Source organism: Gobio gobio (genome assembly GCF_949357685.1).
Source record: "Gobio gobio genome assembly, chromosome: 1".
Lineage (NCBI taxonomy): Eukaryota > Metazoa > Chordata > Actinopteri > Cypriniformes > Gobionidae > Gobio > Gobio gobio.
In genome coordinates this window covers 17,131,477-17,150,470 of record NC_137097.1, presented here as the reverse complement: position 1 = coordinate 17,150,470, position 18,994 = coordinate 17,131,477, and the positions used below count along the sequence as shown (strand labels likewise).

Here is an 18,994-nt window from a genome sequence, read left to right as displayed (position 1 = left end):
GATTTAATGTTATTTTCTTTTACCTACGTACTTACAGATCAGGAAACAAACTTGTTTAGTGTACAGCCTGACTACAATAAATGGGCACCCTGGATTGGGCCACAAACCAGGAACTCGAATGTGGTCTACAACACAGAGTGGGAGAAGGTACACAAATCACTAACATCATCTGAGAAGGCCAATGTGGAAATTCCTGAAGATAGACTTCTGGAACAAGTGATGGCAATGAAGGTTAACCATTCTTTTCACATTTGTTTTCACCATAATGAATGTATTCTTAGCAGGGCTCGACATTAAGCCTATTCACGTGCTTGTCATTCACTTGTCTGAGTAAAAAATAGTTTTTTTGTGTGTTGTAAATTTATTCTGAAGCAATATTCTCAACAGTGTTCAATCAGCTTTGACATATTTAAATCTGCATATCTTTCACTGTTGCTGTGAGATGCACTATGGTTCTGCTGTGATCTTTGTTTGAAACTATTTTCGCTGCTAAAACAGAACAAAAACAGTCAATATTACATCTAAAATGTAAGTGACTTAATGTTCATTAATTGTTTATGGAACTGTCAAATTAATCAGTGTCATTTTCAGTCGTGTAATATTCAGGAAAACAGCACTCTTGGTCATGTGATGTTGCTTAACTGTATCATATAAATATAAAACTCCATAATTTGTCATTTTAACTGTGTATGTTAATTCTCTTTCACTTGCCCCTTCAAAAAATCCACTTGTCCCGGACAAGCGTTAATGTTTAGCCCTGCTTAGTCTTTAAATAAAATATAATGTTTAATATTTGTGTTTTTGCTGTTTGACAGGTGGAAGAGGTGAAAAAACTATGCAAGTCTTGTGGCATGAACTCATCAGGGTCTAAAATTGATCTCATTCTGCGTCTTCGCACTGAAATAATGAATCGTAGTGACTATGACAAAATATTTGCCAAAGTGTGGGGTGCCTCAGGTAAATATTACTATTATTACTAATTATATTACTTATTTGTGGAATGAGTATTGTGCGTTGCTAAAGGTTTTTTTAATTGTTTTATATTTATATTCTTAGGTGGTTGGGCTACAATAATGTGTCCATGTGGAATAGTGTACAGTTTGAAGTTCAACTTGAGAGCAGAAAGTCCAAGGGACTATATGGACTTGTTGATGTCATGGCAGCACATTCCAAACATAGTAATTTATGACTTTGCCAGAGGACTTGCTACTCATGGAAATATACGATTTCCCACAGTATTGCCCTTTTCTCCTCATGAGGGAAGATTACTAAACCCAACTGCTGAAAACATCCAGCATGCTAAAGAAGGGAGGGTTACAGTTAGACTTCCGTGGTTAATAAAGGCAAAGGAAACTCCTGATGTAAATGGGCATCCCTTAACAGGATCATCTGAGCATTATGTGCTCTATGATAAATTGCATGAGGGAAATACCAAGGATGAGAAAGATGTGCTAAGGAAGATTGAGCTGGTTCCTGAACTTGCTGGCCGTATCAACAGTCAAGTGGTTGAGCAGTTTTTCTCACAAATGGAAAAGAATAACTACTTCTTGAATATGATGAAACCAAGTGCCCAGATTTTCATGATCAGGAACATAATCCACCACAGAAACTCCATCATTAACACGGCAAGGATAGAAAAGATTAAGAAGTGTCTGGACGTTGAGCACACTGCATTGGACAAGCATGGACAAGTTGTCATTGGTAAAATGTATTTATACTTTTGGGTGTTAAACATGTCTATTATTTCCTTTTTGTAACCCTTTAATCTTGGATTTTTTTATTTTTATTCAGGTAATACTAATGAAAACATCCAGTTGGGTAAGTGTTAATGCAAATATCTTTATAGTACATAAGATTACAATTTATCTTACTAATTAGTCAATTTTCCACTATACAGTGAGTGCTTTTGCAGCAAATCTGGAAGAGGGTAGCATGAACAGGTGTGGACACCACTGTGAGGCTCTCAGCCAAATCGCAAACCTCAGGCCCTGCAGGGTTTCATGGACACTAAAGGGGCATCACATTCAAGACCAACTGGTATGTTAGAAAGTGTATGTATGCATGTATGTATGTATGTGCCATGAGTTTACATAACATTGATTTTTAATGTTCAGGGGCCTGTTTCAGAAAGGAGGTTCAACCAACTCTGAGTTTAAACCTGAACTCTGAGTTGACTTACTCTGAGATGGGAAACTCTGAGTTTTGGGTTTCAGAACAGCTGAATTGAGGTAGTTCAATCAACTCTGAGTAGACTGACTCTGAGTTAAGCTCATGCACTCCAACTATGAAAAGTCACGATCAATGGAGCTCCGAAATTACGATTCACCATGGCAACAGCACCCAACAAAAAGACGTTTGCATACTTCCGGGTCAATCTGTAAGTTTAATTCTTAATTATTTTAATTAAGTTTAATTTTCATGATATCCAAAAGGCAAAAAAAGAATGTGGCAGCAGCTAAAAATGAAAAATAAAAATATAATTCAATCAGGTAAAGCTTTAAGCATAACATGTTCATGGGTGTAGGTTTGACAAACTTTACAAACATTTGACATATTAATTAAATATCATTCAGTGTCCAATGTGCAGCAGCTTTTCCCACATAGACCCTTTTCACAGTGATGACGTGTTTTAATGGTCATCCATATTGTAAATCCTGCAACGTTTTTTGTATTATTTTTTTTTTAAATGTATGTACATTTAAAACACTATTACTTTGTATTATATTACTTTTGCATCAAATTACAAAAAACAAGTTACCGCTGCTGTGAGAGTGTTTCTAATACAGCGTCTTTTGTAATGATGGTGAAAATTAACATCTTTCTCTCTTTTCACTTCCGTAATCAAACTCACTATATTTTTTCCCTCTTTTTGAAAGTTGTTAAATCACTATTGTGGAGTTTTTCTTTTGCTATTTGAGCAAATGGGGACACAAAAAATATATATTCAATGTATTCTTTCATTCACCGCTATAAAAGTTAACCCTATGACGACTTCCGCTCTGAGAAACCCAGAAATTAGAAAAGGGTCTATACTCTTTTCACATAATGAAATGTTCTCTAATCCCACCTGTTACATTTATTAATCAGGGTAATGACATTAATATTTGACTTCTACTCAGGCCAGCCAAACACCAGTACCACTGACAGATGAAGAGGAGATGGAGGAAGAAAATTAACATCCATCAGGAAAAATAATAAAGTATTTGTAGGAAATAAAGATGAACATTAAAAATTGAAAATAAATGTATTTAACAGCTGTGGTGGTGGTTATGGCATATATCTTGTACTACCATCTGGCATTCTTCCATTCCATATAATCCGTTTTCTGAAAGTGTGATGATGGGAATATGAGTGTCATCAATGCGTCCAACCACTGGAAATCCTAAAGGAAATTCTAATTATTAGGATACTTCTAGAGGTTTATCAAGTGAACATCAGGATCCTGTATAAAAGGACATGCCATTTTTGTCAGTTTGACAGTGTCCTTATGATGAAAATATAAGCAATGAATGAATGTACCTCCACTGTAAAGAATGCTTTTCTCACTATGTATTTTTGTCAAGTGGCAGATAATTTAATTTGTTTTAAGTAAACTTTGCTTACTTTAGATTTAGATTAAATTGATAATTTTTGTATATTTGTACTTGAAATACGACCAAAATACTCAGTAAAAAAAAGCATTTGTGCAGTTTGAATGAATGAATAAACTATTTAAACACAGCTGGCGCTTTAAAAAAGGGAGGAGACTGAAAGAAACTCTGGGTTTACCAAAGAAAACCTGCTCCATACCAGGTTAGGTTCACAGAGTAATTTACCCTGGAAACTGACTCTGAGTATAAGTTACCTCTCTTTCAGAAACGGGCTTGACTTACCCTGCTTTCTCAGGTTTGACATACCTCCCATTCTGAAACAGAAAACCCAGAGTTTCCCTTATTTCAGGGTTAACATACTCAGAGTTTTCACTTAACCTCCTTTCTGAAACGGGCCCCAGATCAACTATGTCTTGGATGTAAGTAAACCCGCCAAGGAGCTGATAGTTAAGGAGGGATCAGTCTGCCTTACCCGGGAGAATTTGTTGTCTCTTGGTCTGCAAAGGAACATGGATTCATTTGTGAGTATCATTCTAGTGGAGTTGTTACCCCTGTTGCATGTTATGATGATAATGTTATAAGTATATATGCATTATTATATATATATATAAAAAAAAATATATATATATATATATATATACATTTTTTTTTTCTTTCTGAAATTATCTTTTAAACAGGTAGGAGATGCATGTTTGGATGTTGTGCGCAGTATGGCACAAAATCAGGTATAATACTTCCAACATTTAACAGTGCAGTCGAGTCTATTCATAGTTTAAAAAGTTAAGACTTTTGGATTGTTTTGTATTGTTTTGCAGGGGAAGGACATATTTATTTCTTCATTGCACATTCCACCAACTTGGCTCTCACCTACACACTGTGATCCTCTAATATCTCTCCCAGTAAGTTGGGCTAGATAGAACTTGCATCAAGTTTTGCAAATTTGCATAGAAGAGATATTTACTTAGCTTTTAGTCTATGTAACCGTAATCAATGTATATTCAGTAGCTCAGTGACATCACTGTCATACACTAGAAATAGGACTTTGAACCGTACAATTTGGATGAGAGCATGTTTCAAATGCTTTACCTCATGAGATGCTGTGTCTTAGATATTGACCAGCTCTTTCGCCTGTATAGAGTACTGTACACAGTTCAGTTAAGTACTTGGTTGAATTTTTTGTAAAAATAACGTTACAAATTTTCTTTCTTTTTCTTTTTTTTAATCAGGCAGATGCATCTATGAAAGAAGCTCTGTTTTTCCCGCTGTGGGTTCCAGGACACTACATGCTATGTGTAAGTAGTTTATATATTCACGCCTCTCCTCTTTAGCAATCAAGTGGGGATTGTATGTCTGTCAACCTGTAATGTATTGTATTTTATTGTATTGTGTAATGTTTTCAAAGTGTTTCGGCAATAATAACTTCAAAGGCCTATTCTGTGAAGCGTGGCATTTGTTTCTGGTTTAGATTGCATATTTCCTGCATGTAGGTGATGAAGCCTCAGCAGAGAGAGTTGGTCTTTCTGGACTCTTTGTACCACAAGACACAAGGAGAATTTGGAGACATGTCCTACCAAACTTCCTAAGGTTACTTAAGGAAGAAATGCATTTTGGCAGCCACGTTCTCCTGGCCTCCCTGTTATGTTTCATTTGGCGGTCATGTTCTCTGACCTGCAGTTAACAGGGAACACTTTATGTGTGACTTTAGAGTATGTACTATTCATGCATCAGTTTGTGTTTAAAAGTGTTGGTTGATTAATTCAGTGTTCCAAGCTAATAGAACCTTCACCATCCTTTTTTTATAGGAAACTTGCACATAATCTTGTACCTGGAAAGTGGTCAGAAAAAAATGGATGTGATTTAAAGGTAACCATACACAAAATGTGATTATGAACCATTCTTCTTGCATTATCACAGTGAATAAATAACTGTAAAGTTGTCTGTTCAAACAGGGAGTTCCGGCACAGGATTATGGAAATGATTGTGGAATCTTCATGATCATGGCAAGTTAATATTTGGACCTTAAACAAATTAAATTGAAATTTTGTAGAACTACAATTAACTGATACTGTTATGACAGTCAAAACTAATTTTAACACTGTTCAACTATAGTGCATGACAACCATGTTGTTAAAATTTTATTTTTATATGCAGTACATCTGGTACATGGCAATGGATGTCTGTTTTGACTTCACCGTTGTAAGTTTTTCTTCAGGTTTACATTATACATCCATGCAAAAAACAAGACATATAAATGAGGTTCTGTGGCTACTCGCGTTGAATTGTAGTCTCTTTAAGCAGTTGTGATAAACTGAGTAATTTGAGTGTTCCCCCTGTGTCTACATGACTTTATATTAAATTGAAATTATTTAAAAGAAACGTTTCCCTTTTAGAAGGACATGCCAGATCTTAGGAGGTGGTGGTGTGTAATTCTGATGGAGAACTTTCATCTAGAGAGGTACAAACTGAATAAAATGTAATCAACCATTTAATACAACTGTTAAAATAAAACTACAAAGTTTTGTTTTTTTAAATGTGCATTTGTAGTTATGGGCGAAGATTTGCACATTGGACAGAGGAGGGCAGACAAACTCTGAAGGGAAATTTCACACCTGTCTTCCGGATACCAAAGAAGAGGACGTGTCCAGTCCCCACAGTAAGAGTTTTGACCAGAAACAAGTTTGCCATTCTTTGTTTTTCTCTTTTACAGACATACCCTGCTATGAAGTCATAACAGACCACATTCATTCGTGTCTTGCACATTTCCACAGAAGCATCACGAGCCAGTCAAGAGATTTGCAAGAGCTAAGGAGCATGATGAAATGGGCGCAGCTGTTACAACCTCGTACTGATGTATTTACCATCATGTCATCACTGATGTGCATGAATTTTTTAGATGACAATTTAAGCTTTATGAGGACTGCTTTGTCATTATTTATATTGAAAACAGAGTATTTCCATCTGTTCTCATGAAAAGTTAGTTGGATCACATTGATTAATGGAATTATATGAACTGGAATTATATGAATTATTTTTATTGTTCATATTACACGTTTAAGCTTTTATGATCATCACGTGATCAGTTAAACGTGCATTTCTACAGGGTTTTAAATAACATAAGCTGAACAATAAAACATGTTGAAAAGTTGAAATGCATTCTTGTCTTTTTTTTCTTTATTAACTTTTACATTACAGCCATTAAAAAAGAAATTAAGAACTGCAAAAATATATGTATATTTGATTATTACTGTAAAAGTATATTGAAGTGTGCATACATGGTATCACATGGTATAAACTATTACATTTCTCCAATGTATTGTTTGGATTAAAGCAATATCTTTTGTATTTATTAGTGTTCTTTTTCCAATTCAATTGTGCAGTCTAACACAAGAGATGCCGTAATGATTTGAAAAATAATGGTAATTTTTTAAAAAGGCACGGATATATTGGTGTAGCACATTTTAAAACTATAATATATTATAACATTTAAAATGTTTTATACCATTTTATATATTAAATGTAATATTTAACATATAAATTACGATTTAAAATGTATTACTTATATTATAATATTTAAATAAATAATTGTATATATAAGATCAATTGAATTTTGTTAAGGAAGTTTTATTTTAAAATGCTGTTTAATTTGCGCCCTTTTATTTTGAAATGTAATTCATTGACAATTTGCGGAATCCACAGCCAATGGCAAAAGTTGTTGCTCGTGGAGATCCCGCCCTATATTGGAGTTCCAGCCCGCGTTAACCAATCACGAGCTTGCTCTAGTAGTGACGCATTTACAAGCGGAGGCAGAAATCCGAACAACAATGGAGGACAAGATAATCGTGGCCGTATGTGGATACCCGGAGCCGATACATCATTGCACCACTACAGGAACAGGAATAAAAAGGATCTTGCTTGGAAGAAAGTGAGTGAGGAGGTCGGACAATCTGGTAAGTTGTAAAAAACGTCCTTTACTCAATTTGAGCTATACACCGAGACTACAAGCTAGATAAAACAGTCAAGTTCGCCGTACTTTACAAATACTTTCCCGCTGAGTTGATTTGCTTTATTCAGATGAAGTGTGCAGAAAGAGGTGGAAGGGTCTGAGGGACACATATTTGAAGGAGAGGAGAAAAGAGATGGATAAGAGGAGTGGGTCAGCAGCAGGGTCAGGGAAAAAGTGGAAGTACTCTGCGGTCCTGTCTTTCCTCGACCCCTTCGTCTCCCCACGGGAGACAAGTGGAAATATGGAGAGGGGGGATGAGGAGAATCAGGCCGCAGGGTACGACCACCCTGATGAGAACCAGGGCGAGACCGCAGCAGCAGCAGCAGCAGCAGCAGGGTACTCAGAGACAGGTGTGTTGACAAGTGAAGCAACACAGCAGGGCAAATATGTTGTTGTATTATTGTGATGAAAAGTCTAAATTCTTTTTTTCTCTAACTTGTGTAACGTGCAATGTGTGTAATGTTGTAAAAATATTTAATATTGTCATGACAGAGCCGACGGGCTCTTTTGATGGCAGTGAGGCTGGGTCCCCTCTGCCAGAACCTGCTGGCCCTTCAGCATCTGCTGCTGTACCCACCGGTGTGTACAGGCAATAATGACCATGTTTAGATGCATATTATATCTACAGTAAGCACTCATAGGTTAATCCTTTTCTGGGGATGCATAATTTTAGGAGAATCTGTGACAGATAAAATATATGGCATAAAAAAATTGTGCGTTTATAAATATGTGTATATTATATCTACTGTAAGCACCCGTAGTTTAATCATTTTCTGCCTTCTCAATGTACAAAATGTTATCATTTGATACAGTGCCACCAAGAGGAAGAGCCCAGAGAAGGCGCAGGGAGCAGCCTTCAGAGGTGGAGCGGCAGCTCCTGGAAGCCCTCAGGACCCGTCCTGTGGCTCCAGCGCTGCCTCCACGCTCAGAGGATGAGCTCTTCCTATTAAGTCTGGTCCCTTCCCTGCAGAGGTTACCGCCTCAGACGAAAAACTTTGTTAAATTTCAAATTCATAAATTAATTTATGAAAGCAGCAGTTCTGCTTAATTTGGAACATTTGGAACCCACACAGTAATTTTTAAGAGGCAGAAATCTCTGCAGGGAATGAACCAGACGTTCTCTCCTTTCTCCTCTCCTTCACTTTGTCCCGCACTCTTCCAAGCAAGATCCTTTTTATTCTTGCATGTTAATAATTGTAAATAGTTGTAAATGTTATTTGTATATTTTTTGTATATATTGTGTTTATTTTATCTGATTTATTTTGTGTAAATAAATGTTTTATACAATGACCAAAGGTTTTGGTGTGTTACTTTGAGCACAACATAGTAAATCATAATTTATATTTGTTACATAAATATTATTTCTATGTTTAGACTAGAATACTTATGGCAAACATTTGTACATTAATTCTAATTATATCCTATTGCAAATACACTCACAATAGTATAGTAAAAATTATGGATGGGCATTTTTGTAAATTTTTCATTTCGATCATTGATAGGTTTCTAAAACTATTAATCGAGTCCTCGAGGGGGCGTGTGCGGAGGGCGGACTGTAAGGAAAATTAAAAATATGACATTAAAACCTGAACACGATTATGATGCAGCAATGTTATTAATAAAGAAGCATCTATAAAGGAATGGCTGCCCGAGGTGAAGTGACTTTTTGCCAATAAACTAAAGCCCGTTCTATATCACACCCTATGATATTAATCAACCGTAAGTTATCTTTAAGATATAAAGATAACTTAGATACATAATATAGACGTAGCATTACAACTTGTATCGGCACAAAAGGATGCAAATGCCAGTGAACTTTAAGTTACGCGCTATAGCGGGAGTGAGAGAGAGAGAGTTTGCGCCGTGCGCTCCAATGATGACAGCGCGCTGCAACGGGCAAGGATAGAATTTACTATAGATTTCTATAAAGTTCTCATCATAATGCTATGTTTATGCAGATTTGTGCAATATTCTCTATTTTATTATTTGTCTCTGTTTTTATTATTAAATGTGATTTAAAAATGAACAAACAAAGATATTTTTTTCTTTTATTCTACTTTATTCAACTGTAACATATAACTTTAGCAGCACATTTCAATTCAGCGGTGCATTTGAAACCAAAAATGAACTTAATTTTTTCAAAGCTAAAGAAAAAAGTTCAACAAAGTTAAACCAAACAACTGCTATAAGGTGTAAAACAGAGACTGAATAGCTCATTTAACTATGGCTGCTATAACTCAAAAATAAAAAACAATACAAACAAACTAAAAATATATATTATATTTACCACGACTGATGAAACTTAAAACATAGGCTAGATTTTTAACATTTTTGTTCAAAAAGATGAGTCGGTCTACGTGCTCAGATGAGAGGTGGGTGCGGAGTCTGTTCACAATTAGGCCGGCGGTGGAAAAAACGCGCTCCGCTGGAACAGATGTTGCAGGAACAGCCAGGTACCACTGGGCAAGAATGCTCAGCTTTGTAAACCGATTCTCATTTACCTTCCACCACAGTAAAGGATCCTGGTTCACGGGGATGCATGGTTCACTGAACTAGCTTTCAACTTCAGTGTCACGCGAACAAACATCACTCGCACTATAATCCTCACCAAAAAGAGTGTTGAGCGCCGTAGCTGCTGCTCCTTCAGGCTGAGGGTCACTTTGCATGGGTGTAACAGTATTTTTGACTGTGTAGTAAAGCTGTTTAAGATTCTAAGATTCTCCTTTACTCTCTCTCTCTCGAAACTCTGCCTCAAGAAACTTCCGGTGCTTATGTCTTGGATCCAATGTTGCCGCAATCAGATGTAGTGGCACTTTCTCAGCATCTTCAGCAACAGTGATTATGCGCCGTTTCAGCGATTCTGCCACAGCGGTCTTGAATTCCGACACCTTTGGAGATTCGTCGGTTTGTGTGTTTAGGTGTCTCGTGATGAGGCTGTGTGTGATTGGATAGATCATCGAAACACAAACGTGCGTCTCACTGCACATTGCTGTTGTGGCGTACTTAAGAGACTGAAGAACAGGTATCAGTTCTTCCACTATCTGCCAGTGCTCGTCTTTCAACGCAGAACCGCCAGAACCATATTACTCGCTTTATCATGAACACACGCAATTACTTTGTCTGAGCTTGACAGCTACTGTTCTGTGGCATCTTTTAGGCACTTGGCAATGTTCACGGCAGTGTGTCGTTCATCGAAACTACACGTCTGTAACACTGCACTGTGCATTTCCCATTCAGCAATGTAATGGCAAGTTAGCGTTAAATATGATTCAGTGGTCAGCGAGGTCCATGAATTGGTAGTGACAGCCACCCTCGCTGTCTTTGACAGTCTGTCTTTCAGTGAAGTAGCAGTCTTTTCATAAAGAGCATCTATTCTTGCCGTGACTGTTTTGCGTGACGGGACATCATATTGTGGCTCAACGTAGTGCATGAAATCTTTAAATCCTGCTCCGTCGACGAAACTAATGGGCAGCAAATCTTTCACTATCATTTCAGCAATTAGTGTCATCAACCCCTGTTATCGGCAGACATTTTATGTTCAAATGTTAGATGGTAGCGCATTGTACTTGTTGTAGATTTGTGTGACAGCTTGGCGCTGCACAGCTTGCATTGAACTGTAGATTCATCTACCTTTTCAAAGTGAAGCCAGACATCACTACGTGACTTCGAGGCCATTCTCTCTCTTCTCACTTCTTTTGACTCGTGCTGTGGCAAGCTAAACGATCAGAGCTCAGGGCGCCGGCCAAAGTGCTGCTTTAACCAATCAGGAGAAGGGAAATTTTTTTTTCCGATCATCGTTTACATGTTCGATCGTCGCTGTCATGGTCGTGTAATCGAGTTCTCGGTCGCTGTTAAACATCCCTAGTAAAATTTCGTTATTTGTGTTTGGAACAGTGTTGTGGTGTAATGTAATGAGAATGCAGCAACGAAACAGGTATTCTTTTTGGAGGCTGGCTCCATTTATCATTTGAAAACGAATAACAAACTGATGGATGATTTACAAGATAGAAGAAAAAAGATAGCAATATTGACAAGAGAGGTTGAAAAGATGTGATTTACAATATAGATCATAAGAAAAAAGAAATATGTACAAAACTATTTAGTCGGTTGCCACGCGACTGCTACCTTGGCTGAAAAGTGAGCCATGAAGTTGTGCCTGACCCGGATGGCCTCTTTGGCAGAATAATTTGCGGCAACCCGACGAGACTCTGCAGCGAGTCCTCTGCACCGTGCACCGCCCCACTCACAGCAGGTGCCTCAGCAGATCTCCGCATGAAATTGTGGAGGACGCACGTCGCCTTCACACACCTCTCCACAACATCAGGCAGAACCTCTATGAGGCGACGATACATCCTCCACTGAGAGGACAGGATCCCAAAGGCGTTCTCCACCACCAGCCGGGCTCTGGAGAGACGGTAGTTAAAAACCCGTTTCTCTCGGGGAAGGGTGCGCCCAGGGAATGGCCTCATGAGGTTTTTCCTGAGGGGAAAGGCCTCATCTGCCACAAAGACATGGGGCTGTGGTCCGCTCCTGGAAGAGGATGGTCAGGTGGCAGATGGAGGGTGCCACCACGGAGTGCCTGGCCAAAGGCGGAGTTGGCCAGAGTTCCACCATCGATCGTCCGCCCATATCCCCCGACATCAATGACCCTGAAACAGTACTTTGAATCCACAACTGCAAGGAGAACTAAAGAAAAAGTTTATAATATAGCAATTACCTGCATATTTCAAAACACACTTTGACTGTTGTATTTCAACATTTCAAAATTTAATAAAATTTCTAATTTCAATAACCATGAAAAATTACTATAGTATATTATAGTAAAATTACTTTAGTAAATACTATAGTGTTTTTGAACCATACTATAGTAAAGATACTACAGTATATTGTAGTATATTATAGTATTTACTAGGGATGCCACAATTCTCAATATAATATTGAACCGTTCGGTACGGCCTTCACGGTTCAATACGCGCCTGTGAATTGCGGTTTTTCGGTTTTGCATTTAATTAAGTATTTTTCTACAAATTCTAGCATTTGCCTCCATCCCAATATACTGAACAACGCGACATACATTCACATCGCACGTTAGTGGTAGAGTTATACTCACGGAACACTATAGTTATTCACAATCACGAAAGTTCATTATTTGCATGCGTTTTAAAGCTTTGCCGGCGTGTGCGCGGTTTAAACATGCGCTTTTTCCGAGCGCGCGCACTTAACGCTTTTCAAACACGTGATTACTGGACTAAGTCGTCTTACTGCGCTAATACTGTCAAATACACACATGGTTTACATAAACACAGTCGGTTATGTCTAAAGTGAAAGTAAAATCGACGCGTGTCTGTGATGCACGGAGGTCTTAAGGCCCATTTATACTTCTGCGTCGAGTGTACGCCGTAGTGTACGCCGTAGGCTACGCGCGTAGCCGACGCCGTCGTGAGCATTTATACTTCTGCGCTGTTGTCTGCGTCAATGTGCAATTCCACATGCAGACACTAGAAGGCAGTGTCCTCGGGCATGTTGGTGTAATCAAGACAACAGCCGAAGAAGAAGCAGCTTGATGTGTAGAATCTGTACATTCATGTCGGCATATCAGCAGCAGTGAGAGAGCGGCTTTTCTTGCAGCTTGAGTTGTTGTATCTAATACAAATTAAGCATCTCTAGTTGATTAGTAAAGTTAAATAAGGCGATCTGGCGCTGGAATGTGTTTGTGAAATCATGCGGAGCTCGTGGCCGCTGTTTTCAGCAGCGGTGGCTCGAGCAAGCGATTGTTGTTGCGGAGACTTCATTCACGAAATATACCCTAATGTGTCCCTGTTCTTGATATACAATTACTGATTAACATCTTTGGTTTTAATGAGAAAATAAATAAACTATATTCAGCGGATCTATGTATTTATTTACTACCATAAAGAATCGCTGGACTGCAAAATAGTGTGTTATAGCAGACGTAAGGAACTATCATCCAATTTCTGGACACACACACACACACACACACACACACACACACACACACACACACACACACACACACACACACTCCTATCGCAGATTTTTTATTTATTTATTGACCTGAGGGAAGGGTTCTGTCAGACCAATCACAGCGCTTGCGGTCCGCGTAGAATTGACGCGTTGTTACATTTTTGGAGAGGTGCGCGTCAGGCTACGGCGTAGGGTACGGCGTATCCAACGCGTCTATGCGTAGGGTACGCCGTACCCTCTGCGTGCACTCGACGCAGAAGTATAAATTGGCCTTTACATTGATAGCAGGCAGCCTAGTGAACACGCTGTACTTAAAGGGACAGTTCACCTCTAAAATGATGTCATTATTTACTCACTCTAATATTGTTCCAAACCTGTATTCATTTCTCATTTTTGAGTGAACCATCCGTTTTTTTAAAGTAAAGTTTTAAGTTTAAGTAAGGTTTTTCAATTCTTTTAAGTAAAATAAAGAAAGAGTTTTGCAATTAAAAAATAGTCTTTATTCTCCTTAACCTCTTGCTGTTCCTGTCGCCTAAGAATAGAATAGCAAAATACTGATGTGACAAGCCATCAGAACCGAACCGAAAACCGTGGTTAAAAACCGAGGTATGTATTGAACCGTGGACTAACTGTATTGTTGCATCCCTAGTATTTACTACACTTAACTGTACTGTAGTATATTTACTAAAGTACGGTTCAAAAACACTAGTATTTACTAGAGTAATTTTACTATAATATACTATAGTATTTTTTCATAATAATAATTAAACTCCCATTTTCATTATAGTGCTATATTGAGAACTGTGTGTTCAGAATATATGAGAGACTATATAGTCTGTTCTATAACATATAACATGTATAACTACATGTTCTCATCAGTCATTAATTAACGTTACTTGTAATCACACAGAATATTAAAGTCCCTGTAAACTCAAAACTAAACATGTGTTCAGAGTTTCTCACACCACAGATAAATGTGTTATTAACCACCCAGTGTACATAAGTACATAAAATAGCTTATCAAAAACTTGAAAAAATGAGCAGCATTCTCTGCTCTCAAACGTTGGGGGTGTGTCCGCTGTCGCCGCCGAAACAACGCCCACTCGCGGGAAAGCTGCAGTAGCACACAAGACAACACTCACGTACTGATCACGACCGTCTATGATCACGACGCACCAGATGTCGGCGGGACGGGAGCACTAAGGCCGGGGCGGGTGATAGTCGGTTCCGCAGCGGATTATCAGTGAATCCCCGTTGTCTCCGGTGAAAGTTTGTAAAACGATCCGGTGTATTCTCACTGCAGACTCAGAGGCAGGCGTCGGTGGTTATCCTCAGCTCTCCATCAAGATGGCTGTTCACAAAATTAATCCACCTCTTCTTGAACATCGTGTTTGTTTTGCAAGCTGTTTTGTAAGTTGTAGGCTATAGTAATTAACAGTACTGACAGTAACTCGCGATCGAGCGGGCAAACTGATGCGAATGTGCTCTAGTTATGATCGTGTTAGGGGAGGAGCCAGGCTCGGTGGCTCCAGTGCGTCATCGAGTCACCGTTTTAGACCCACCCAGAAAATCCTGAACACAGCAACGGTGAAAAACTGTTTAACGGTCTAACTTCTGAATTCAGTACTACATAGTTCACAGTCTTTGTAATTTGTTTCAGCAATACATTTCTAACATTTATAATGTGTTTAGAAAAAAATCTCAGAATTGCCTTTACAGGGACTTTAAATGATTTACTGACCGGAGACAGATGGACAGGCGCGCTGCAGGTGGAATGCAGCGCCTGTAGTTGGTATCCTGGAGGGAAATCCTCTCACCGACACGGGACAACAGGTCATCAAACTGGGACCGGCTCAGTCGGAAGTACTGCTGAAAGTGGCCATCATCCAGGCGCAGCTCCTGGAGGAGTTGATGAAACTCACCGAGCTGGGTGCGCTTCTGGAGGATCTGATGGACCCAGACACGGCGCTGAACAAGTCTACGCTGCTTTTCAACCTTCCACAGCAAATAAAGCGCAGCTACCCTCTCAACAAAATCTATGTCAGCCATTTCACAACGAGACTGGAGCAGAAAAAAAGAGCCAGAGCCCGTGGCAAATGTGAGAAGGACTAGCCGAGGAAAGGCGGGTCTCGCCGGGTAAACGTGCATGGAACGCCGCTGATCGCCTGGATCTCACAACTCTGAAAACGCTAGACAAAATGCTCAAATAGGCACTCTTTTTATAAATTAATCACAGATTTAAGCTTTAAACAACTATATTATCGACTGAAAAAGTCTTTAAACTACGTTTTGTCTCACATTAATAGTAGTATTTTTTACAAAAAAGACGTCAAGTGACCGAGACGGGCTGACTCATATAGGCTCATATAGGGCAGAAGCCCCTCCCATGACGCGAATTTGCGTCTGTTGTGTAGTTGTCACACGCGAATTTCACGCGCGAATGAAGCGAGTAAACTCAAAATGTACAAGCGTCCACCTTCGCGCGATCGATCATCTCTTCCTTAAAGGGTAACTAAACCCCTGCTCAGAGCTTAACTCCACCCACTGGCAAATTTTGAAAAATGCTGGAAAAGTGGGCAGAGCCCAGCGGACACAGAGGGGATGAACTGAGGGCGGGGCTGAGCGGAGGGTGTGCACCTGAGACTCGCAGTGACGGATTGATTGACAGCTGTCTGACTCGCGAGTCGCAGAGATGGAGAATGACTGGAGTGACGCCAGCTTTGCAACAGAGCGGTCATTTCTCCACCTTCACCTGAAGTGGAGGAGGGTCAATTGTCTGTAGACACAAACCCGGAGCCTTATCAATGCGAGCCGCTGCTCAAACTGCATTAACTCCCGATGCCGACGACGCCAGTGGAGCAGCAGTGCAAGATAACTGACCTAATCTATGAACAGTCAAATCCTTACACTGAATGCCACTAAAAATAGATCAGATATCTGATATACATACGATTTTCATTCAAATGAACTGAATCAATAAGCAGCGCAGGACCAATAAGTTCAGACCTAAAAGCCAGATTTCCTCAAATAAGTTAGACTATACGCCAGTACATTACCGCGGCAACCACTTGCGTGTCAGGGTTTGAAAGCACGTCTCATGTATGAAACTTATCTGTACACATGACGGGCGGCAATAATATCACAAGAAAAGCCTGACGTGTGTTGACAACTGCATTATTTAACCGCATTTTCTTCATTACAATGTTAAAGCAAGTGTCAAGTGAGTTTCATTCATAATGTTTCTACTTCATGTAACATGACAGTTCATACTGGAGTGAAGCCGTTCTCATCGTGTGATTGGGGGAAACATTTCTGAGGGCGTGGTGAGCTCGTGCTAGGGGCGCGGATAGAGAGCCGTTGGAGGTACCATCCTACGTCACGATGACCCACAACGTCCAATAGGAAAATTCAACTGCAGTAGCCACCGTTCAACCTTAAGAGGGCAGCACTTTGGCGGTTTTACACCATATTTTATAGAATTAAAACACTTTATACTCAAATGTCAAAACATTTACTCGAATCAATGAACAGCATTAATAAAGCCCCAGTATTACAGATCATTAACTAAAAAAAGTTGGTTTAGGGTTTAGTTACCCTTTAAGAATAAACATGAATGTACATCTTCTAAGGTGTGTTGAGGATACATTACAGCTTACTGTCACGTATCATATGTGGTGTAATCGCTCAATCAGTGTTTCAACGGCGAAAAGATAAACTTTTAGTTATAATTTAATTCATTTAAGGACAGATACTTTTTTTTCTTCAGTAAACCAATAAAAATAAATAAAAAGCCATTTTGTAAAACTGCTGTACCGAACCGTAAGTTTTGTGTACCGCTACACCCCTATTCTACAGTTAACATATGGGCTATGGCAGTTTTTTTTTGATACACTATTATGTTGAAGGCCTACAGAGAAAATATTTGTATCTTTAAGCAGTTGCACTTGTTCTGAATGCACTTTCTTGTAGTAGTAATTTAAAATGCACTAGACCTTAATGCACTTTGTTTTTATGAGAGAACATTTAATTTTAAAACCTTTCTGTAGGCCTGTACATTATTATTTAATGTACACATGAGTGGGGTCAAGTTAAACATTTTAGTTTGAATTTTATTTTATACTGTGCATTGTTGCAATGTGCTAAATAAATATTGGCATAATTTGTAATTGATTTTGTTGGGGTAACAGCTTTGGACCCAGGACCAGTAGTGAAAAATGAAGACCAGGAGTCAGATTAATTAAAGAAAATTTTTACTGAAGAATAGTTTGCAGTTTCATCAGCAGAAGCCAGCTCAAGAGGAGTTCGTAGGCCACGCTCCCTCTAACAGTCTCCCCGCCTCCGTCTAACGTACATACAATTTCTGAACAGTTATACTGTTTTCAAGGTCTAGACACGTCATTATTGCCATGTGGAATGATTCTGATTGGTTCTAACAACATGCACTGTAAGCAACTTTCCACACGTAGACAGATAGGGACATATATCTCTAAAAATGCGTAGACTTGATGTCGCCCAGGCCCAGATTAGTCCCCAGTGACCTCGGAGGTCATAGAAAAGACGCCTCCAAGTCTAGAATCGTCTGCCGAAAGGACCATCTCCAATACTGGATCTGCACAAATCATACAACGCACACACACAATACTCCAGAGAATACCAGTTTCCATCAAGGTCGGGACATCTTAACTAACTATCAACAAAGCTGAATCTGCAAAACATGCTGATACTACATTTAGTACAGAAGTGACTTTATTCTATTCTATAAAGAAAGAAAAGTATATCAGAGAGGTACATTTCTGTTACATTTTGAGTCCCCAAAAGAGTCACATAGCTGTAACATAGATGACCCCGGGGTCGCTTTAGGAAGACATACAGTTAACACATGCTGAGCTCTTCTCACTTCAAACACCAAGGACATTTGCCTGTCAGCACATCTTGACACAGACATCAGAGCTGGATTCAAAAGCACAGAGCAACTAAAACACTACAATATTCAAAATCACTCCTTGAATATAGAGAACTGATTTATCAAATGTAGGACACTGTTATAACTTGATTATCATTCATTCTTATTTTAATATTGAACATAAAATCATTCTTGAAGGATATGTGTCTGATGAAGAGACAAGTGATGTTTGGCTTGACCCTTGACCCTTCATTCATTCTTTGAAATTTTTATATTAATTTATGCAATTGCAATGCCTTGATTTTAGTAAAGTTAGTACACAGTCATAGCCATAAATGCAATGGTACTAATAATTGGCATAATTTCTTTCGGTGTTTCGGTTTTCGGCTTTGGTTTCCTCTTTTTCGGTTTCGGCCAAGAATTTTAATTTCGGTGCATCCCTATGAGAAACGCATTCATACCTGGACACAAGTAGTTGCTGTGGTAATGAACAACAATACCCTAACGTGATGA

The 18,994-nt window shown here is 38.9% G+C and overlaps 1 protein-coding gene across 1 annotated transcript; it reads left to right on the top strand.

The window, feature by feature from the left end:
* The first annotated feature begins 7,427 nt into the window (after window positions 1-7,427).
* Window positions 7,428-8,868, top strand: LOC307131304 (uncharacterized protein). Its single transcript, XM_079824881.1, has 3 exons — window positions 7,428-7,537; window positions 8,086-8,172; window positions 8,406-8,868. Exons 1-3 carry the CDS (start codon window positions 7,438-7,440, stop codon window positions 8,639-8,641), a joined length of 423 nt encoding a protein of 140 aa, XP_079681007.1. The 5' UTR covers window positions 7,428-7,437; the 3' UTR covers window positions 8,642-8,868.
* Window positions 8,869-18,994: the final 10,126 nt, after the last annotated feature.

Coding starts and splice junctions, on each gene's coding strand:
- LOC307131304 (XM_079824881.1), top strand. CDS start 7,438: ATGTGGATACCCGGAGCCGATACATCATTGCACCACTACAGGAACAGG. Junction 7,538..8,085: donor TGAGGAGGTCGGACAATCTG/GTAAGTTGTAAA, acceptor TTGTCATGACAG/AGCCGACGGGCTCTTTTGAT. Junction 8,173..8,405: donor ATCTGCTGCTGTACCCACCG/GTGTGTACAGGC, acceptor CATTTGATACAG/TGCCACCAAGAGGAAGAGCC.